Raw genomic sequence first — 7,333 nt, forward strand, 5'->3', positions numbered from 1 at the left:
ATATATATATATATATATATATATATATATATATATATATATATATATATATATATATATGTAAAAAAAAGTGAAAAAACAAATTTTTAAAAACTCAGCGCTGAACTCACCTTCATTATAAACAGCAAGCAGTTCACGCTGATAACGTAAATATGTCGTAGCGAAGTCGTCTGTGTCAGTAAGCGCAAGCTGCCCAGAGGCAACAGCGCCCCCTACAGTCACAAAATACCATGGTCACAGAATTTGGTTTACACCGGCAGCTCGCGGTACTCTGTCCCCGGCTGAGAGTCACTTACAGTATTTTTGGATAAGTGAACCACCAGCTATGGCTGACCTGAAGGAGCACCATGCGGGGCACCAGAAGCGGTGTTGAGGAACTCTTTTGCGGCTAAACACATCTACTAAAAGCCGCTGATACGACCGAGCTGTAACGGAGGTCTGTAGCAATTGCCGCTCTGTAGCACGGAGCTCTTCGTGGCACTGGGCCCATAGTGATGATGGAGTTATTCTCAAAATCCAACGCAGCATTAGCTCAGCTTACTGGACCAACTGCAATGTCACAGTGAACGAGTGAATGGTGACTCCATGGACCTATTTACAGGGTGGCTACAGGTATTAACAAGTTAAATGTAAGACTTTTTAAGACTTTTAATACCAATTCTAAATGAAATTTAAGACCAAACTTACGATGGAAATACAAAGTGGAAATATACAGTAATCTTTCCCTGTAAACACAAAATTAACAGTATGGTAAAATGACAATAATCGGTTGAGTTCAAGAACATTGACTTAATGTGTGTAATGTGAAAGCATAACACAAAAATGTAATTGCTGTCCTAAATTATATTATTACAATATTTTCAGAACATTTGTGTCCCTTGAACCAATGGTTAGAACATCAAGTGAAATAACATCAAGTGATTAAAAAAAACACTGTTCCTTTTGAACAAAAAAATTAATTAAATGCCAATCCCAGCTGCCTTTAAAATGCAAAGACTCTTGAATGATTTGTGTGCCTAACAGACACAGAGAGAGAGAGACTCAGATGGATGGGTTGCAGTTTGTGGAGGACTCATCATAGAGAGAGAGTAGACAGCAGTGTGTATGAGTGTTTTGCGGTGTGGGAATGTGTGTGTATGTGTATATCTATATGTGTGTTTCCAGGTTTCCAGGTGACCAATTTTTGTTAAAGTTTTGAAAATACTCCTGAGCTTTTGTGAATATACTTGGAAAACATTTCATATACTATAATAAACAAAACAGTGACTATGCACTGTGACTTTGAGTGTTCTTACCTATTTATAACAATACACGCACATGCAAGACCAGTTGTTTGCTTTTGGTTTTCTGGTTCAGTGTCTCGTCAAACATAATTACAAACGCACCGCATTTTTGGACCTCCGTGATGAGGTCTTTTTTGATATATGGCGCCAATCCAAATTTAGTCACATATCTGGTCTTGTCTTTTCCAGAGGTAAATGACTTTACAAGCCACAAATCTGGAAACATTGCTTGGAACACTTCTTCAGTCCCGTCATTGGACCTGTATGAATTGTGTCTTGTCACGGTCCTCTGCCCCCCCCCATCACCTCTGCTCGGAGTGTTAGCGTAGAGCCACAAACTGCTCGTAGGTCAGCTGGCATTGTTGGCTGTGGATTTCCCATCGTAACACCTAGCGTCGTAGCGTTGACATCGTTGCAAGCGGTGGAGCAGAAACTAGCGATGGCGGGTTGCTGGCGTGCCTTTACGTAGTCTCTGTGTTTTTTGCTTTGTACTTGCGATTCCACCGCTCTGATCCCCATCGGCCCAAGTTTGAAAATCTTCTGACACAGAACGCAGTTTGCTTCATAAGCATTTTCAGGCTCCGACCTTAACCAAGGAAACTCGTTGTTTTAAAGCCATTTGTCACTGACCTTGCATTTGCTGTATCACCTGCATGCTGCTAAATTACAAATGCCGCGAAATTACAAATCTAACTGACTATGGCCACGTCAACACCCGCCCACGAAGCAGCTTGATTGGTTGAAGTGGTTAAGGTTAGGATAGCCGAATGGTCAGGGAATAGGACATGTACAAATGGGCTTATGTTACCGCGATAACGCAGCGCTAAGCCTATATTCGACAACAGATTGCCTGCATTTTCGCCGTGACATGACACAAACATATTTAAGACTTACCCAATCTGAATTTAAGACAATTTAATGCTTTTTAAGGCCTTCATTTTAGGAAACGTGATTTAAGACTTTTTAAGGACCCGCGGCCACGCTGTATTTATTACACCTGGGGCAAAAAGTCATCTGGAAATGGGAGAAGGGTGAAGCCATGATTGGCGACAAGCCAAATGGACATTGGGATATTCATGATTAATTTTTATTACACAGTTTTCTCCTGAATTATTTATGTAGCTGTGTAATTGAATCAATGTATGAGTGATGTCATGTGGGGGATCATGAGTTACACGGAGCTCTTACAGAGCCCGTGAGTTGACATTAAGACTACACGGCCTACAGCTATTGACATACTACTTAAGAGGGAATTTTAAATGCAAACCAGATAGACGCTGCTCTGAATACATTGTTATACATTACAGAGCCGCAGATGTTGTGATTTAGTACAGTAGAGGCAAGGCATACAGTAAATCTCACACAGTGCTGTTTCACCATAAATTAACCTGCCGTTGTAAGTGTGGGACTTTAACCTAGAAATGTAAACGCACCCTAGCGGCAGCAAAGGCACCTAGGGTCTAGCAGTCTAGCAACTCTCCTTTGGCATGCGAGCTGGAAAAAACAAATTCTGGTCAGGCCAATCACTTCGTGTATGGAGTCGGTGGGTGGGCTTAACGTAATGATAGCAGTGTTGTGATGGTTCCTTTGTGAATTTCTTGCAACTTGAAAACAAAGAAGATGGCTGCTGCTGCTGCTAGTGCATTTTAAATCGGCTTTTGCTGCAGCTCTGGAAGACTTGGAGGTAAGCACTGAAGTCATTCTTAAAGAAGGAAGATGTGTTCGGAGTTAAATCTATCAACTAGCATTGCTCTGGTTGTTGTAGTGCTATCCTATAAAACAACCATTTATCCCGCCCCTCGGATTGAGCCCGACCAATGGTGAGTTCCCAGACCCAACATCTTGATGCCTGCTTGTCAGGCTAAGGTGACTCACCTTCTGCCACACGTAGGCCTCATGCAGGGTGATGATCTCGTGCTCACGGTGCTCACCCTGCACGGCACACACCACACAGATGATCTTCTCATCTGGTTTACAGTAGAGTGATCCTTCCTGTCCATGCTCCTTGCAGCGCAGTCTCTCTACTGTCACAGTGTCCCTCTTCCCCGCCTCTCTGGCAGCCACGACTTCTTGCCCTGCTTCTGCACCCTCAGCCCTGTCACCCAGCTCAGCCGCCAACTGTAGACCATTCTTGGCTCCTTCTCTTTCCCCGGCATCACCACGCTCATCGCCATTAGCCACTCCGAGTGGCGCCATCTCCTGATTCACACCCATTCCAGCTGCCCTCTCAGCACCAGGGACATCCTCAGCTCCATCTCCGACTCTAGAGCATCTGTTGGTGCCAAGTCCATTATCTTCTGTCCCCTCAGGGTTGTAAGGCATTATGGGGTGATGTGTGCTACTGGCATGTTTGTCAGCATGGACAGAACAGAAGGCAAAGCTGCAGGTGTGGCATACTTGTGTGGCCAGTTGGGCCTCGTCAGGCTCGCACGCATCACACAAGCCGTCCATCTGCGGCAGCTCCTCGTGTTTCTGCCCCATAGCTCCTTCCTGGGGATCCCCTTTGTGGTACATGGTGGCTAATAATAACTTTGGAGATAAGAGATGTACGTCCTTATAGGAGACACACAGAGTAGAGGGCAGGTTATTAATAGCTGTGACCTTTTGTGAACAGCTCCTATATTTGCACAGGGGAAAGTCCAAGATTTTCTAGACTAATCCCCCCCTAAATAATATCCCACACCAGCTGCATGGATGCATGGTGGGAGGCAAAGTCAAGACAAACACTCTCACTTTGTTTACTGAATCACAAACAGAAAGTGCTGAGTAGGCTGTACACTCAGCATGACCCACCGCCTACACCCTCATCTCACCTCCCCCTACACGTCAGCAGGCCCTGACCTTTACATGTTGTATTTGTTTGTGTCTTTATTCCTTCCCAACCTACTTTCAATTCACTCTGCTAGAGTGACTGAAAGTGTGAAGAGACCATGGTGCATGCCTAAGAGAATACACACATACACGCACACTCAAAAACTATTTTTCGCTTTCTCCCGGAGCCTTCCTCTCCTGAGCTATGCGTGTGTACTCTTCCCCCACTGCTGACATAAACAACCGGTAAGAAAAGTGCTGTAATGCAAACAACTTCCCCTCTTTTACCACAGCTCTCTGCTATTGCTCTGTCACACACAATAACACTGTGCTTCCTCACACAAACACACACATGCATTTTCTCACTCTCCCCTTGGGGCTTACCAGTTAGTTAGCATCTCACTGCAGTGTACTTACTCGTATATGTCTCTCTCGCCTTCTGATTTCCTGTCTAAGGGAATTTCCTGTCTATGTTTTGGAATAACGTTAATGTGGAGGCAGTGAAGCAATTAGCTGGACAGCTAACTTCCTTAGCACAGAGGTTGTGCCTTAAATTACATTAACGTCACTGAGCTCTCCACTGATCTACTTTCACTTTACAGCAGAAGAGAGGCTCAAGCTTCGACCCGACAGCATTTACTTCCTTATTTTCATGAGCTGCTATCTGTTTTTTTCTACTTCCTGCTTGTAGTCTTCTGCGTGTGTGTGTGTGAGAACGGCAGAGGAGGGACAGGCTGGAGAGAGAAACCCCGTTCGGCAAGCACAGCGACACTCCTCACCGGAGGCAGGTAACGTCGGAAGGAAAATAATCGCAGTTGTAATAAGTAACGTGAACTTAGTTCTATCATGGGCGAGCATTAGCTAGTTCTTTTCAGATTAATGCTAATCGTGACGCTATGTTTGTTTAGCGCTCCCCCAGCTGTAAGATAACGTAATTGATTAGCTATCAAAGCCATATAGCTTTCTATTTTTTACTCTACTGGAAATGAAGGAGCTCTTATTGCATAATTCAGTTATTGAAGCATGGTACTTTATTGTGAAGAACGGAAGCAAGATCCGGTAGGTTTGACAGCATTGCTGGGACTTTCTTTAGCTAACGTTAACGTTAGCTAAGTTGCTAGCGTTAGTTAGTTTCTGACCAACGTTACCTAGCGTCACTGTGTCCACGTTCGGACACTTATTGGCTAACGTTCTGTCAAAATATGTTAAAATACGAATACACATTATCTATTAATATTTTCAGTTAATTTAATAATTTAAAACTAAAGTACCTACTTACCTTTCTTTCTTCGGTTGCGTTATATACTTTTAACTATTTACTTTAGCTTTTACTTTACATGAGCAGGTGTAAAAGTAGACTATCGCCGGTAGCCGTCCGCTAACGCTACCCTTGGCCATAACTGGACACCGTTGTAAAGACTGGGCGTTGTAGCGTTAGGGTATTAAGCACAGACAGTATATTTATTAATATTAACGGTCTATGGTATTAACACTTGTGTTGTAGAAAAATGAGCGAAAGCAATATTTTCTGAAATTAATGCAGTCCTGTTATCTCAGTGAGTGTTGAATGATGTTAAAAGAAGTGCACGCCATTGGCCATGCATATATTCATAAGAAGTTACAGCGAAGAGGGTGACAGCCACAAGGCCAAACAAAGATGTCTTTCTTAATTATATACAGAAAAAGGTTAAGCTGGAAGAGTAAACAAATTGGGAATTTTAACAGGGGTGGGTTATGGGGAGTTTCAGATGGTGATGTGTGCATTGCGCCTTCCCTCCTCCAGCACTGGGACAATGTGGCAGGATTAGAGCTCTGGAGAGAGAGACAGAGAGATGAGGAAAAACAAGCTGTTCTCTGTTGAGAGATCTAAAGAGGCTACTGAGCTGGGCTTTAGACGAGCGATATTTGGCATATAATTGTTGCATTTTACGATGATTTGAATGGCACACCATAAATAACTATAAAACAAGTTCCAAGTAAACAAGTAGAGTAAGCCTCTAGCGTCCTCTCGAAATGGATAATGATGAGGTTTGCTCCTATAGAAACGTTGCCACCAGACAGGATTTTGTGGAAGACTATAAACAGAAAAGATGACTCTGTGAAAACCTATTTCCCTGGCAAAATCAAATTTGCCTTGGCATAAGACTCGCTTAAGCCATACTGATGTAACTTTTTAAACTGAAACTGTGTTTCCAGATGGCATTTAAGCGTAACCAATGTATTATTCTTATTAGAGTTGTTGCTGGAATAGAGATCACCAATTGTTTTGCAACACAAATTACAGCAGGATCACATCCAACCATAAATGATCTTATGCTATTGAACCACACAGCATGGTCAGTGTGAAGTTAAAGGATCTTCTGCATTAAACTCCGCTGAACAATATAAGACGGCATCATCTTGCACATTGCATAAAACTGGAAACTCAGTGTCATTGGAAAAGGCTCAATGTCTTGCAAATCATTAGAGAAAACACACTCAATATAAATACAATAAGTGGCTACTGATGGGAACTTTTTCTACCCTGGGATTTTAGCGGAACAAAATGTGTTCCACAATAGGAGCTAAATTGTTTACCTAAATTGTGTTTCTACAGCTCAGAAAAGCCTGTGCATGGAAGTTGGCAACAGAAAGAACATCAAGCTCTTAGAAAAGGCAGCCAAGAGTGAAGGGGGAAGCATTGGCAGACAAGCAGAGCAGACAGAAAACACTTATCTAAGGCTTCGGTTTTAACATTGTTTTATTGGCATGAGGTCAGTTGTCGGTCTCAAGATGGTGTCTGTCATTGCAACGTCACCGGTCAGTCAGAGGAGTGCTTCTCTCTCGCTCTCTCTCTCTCTCTCTCGCTCTCTCCCCCCCTTATGCTTTGATATTTTATTCTTCCTGCCAACTCATATTCTCTGGACGCTCTTGCCTTTTCCACAACTCTCTCAACCTGTCATGGCTGTGCAATATAAAACAGAATCAATATGCTGTTTTGCAAGGTTGTTTGTGGATTCCTGAAGCCTGTCCTACACAGCAGGATAACCAAATAACACCTTTAACCACTCAAAGCTGATCTATAACCAGTGTTGGGCAAGTTACTTTTAAAAAGTAATTAGTTACAGTTACCTGGTACTTCTTCCAAAAAGTAACTAAATTAGATACTCAGTTACAAACTATAAAAGTAACTAGTTTCTTCAGAATGTAACTAATGCATTACTTTTAAGTACATTTCTGAATGCTCAAATGTGACCACC

At 42.7% G+C, this 7,333-nt stretch overlaps 2 protein-coding genes across 3 annotated transcripts in view; one reads left to right on the top strand and one right to left on the bottom strand.

The window, feature by feature from the left end:
- The window catches only part of trim44 (tripartite motif containing 44), a 46,428-nt gene extending 41,660 nt beyond the window's left edge, over positions 1-4,768 (bottom strand). For both annotated transcript variants that reach the window (XM_034878710.1, XM_034878711.1), the window contains exons 1-2: positions 4,512-4,768; positions 3,159-3,836 (exon numbers count right to left, since the gene is read on the bottom strand). In XM_034878710.1, the coding sequence (XP_034734601.1) occupies positions 3,159-3,797 (639 nt within the window). In that variant the 5' untranslated portion in view covers positions 3,798-3,836; positions 4,512-4,768. The remainder of the gene's footprint in view (positions 1-3,158; positions 3,837-4,511) is intronic.
- Positions 4,769-4,829: 61 nt separating this feature from the next.
- pamr1 (peptidase domain containing associated with muscle regeneration 1) overlaps positions 4,830-7,333 on the top strand; it is a 71,441-nt gene continuing 68,937 nt past the window's right edge. The window contains exon 1 of the mRNA XM_034878707.1: positions 4,830-4,882. The gene's annotated coding sequence lies outside the window, so the exon portion shown is untranslated. The remainder of the gene's footprint in view (positions 4,883-7,333) is intronic.

This window comes from Etheostoma cragini, chromosome 8 (genome assembly GCF_013103735.1).
Source record: "Etheostoma cragini isolate CJK2018 chromosome 8, CSU_Ecrag_1.0, whole genome shotgun sequence".
Lineage (NCBI taxonomy): Eukaryota > Metazoa > Chordata > Actinopteri > Perciformes > Percidae > Etheostoma > Etheostoma cragini.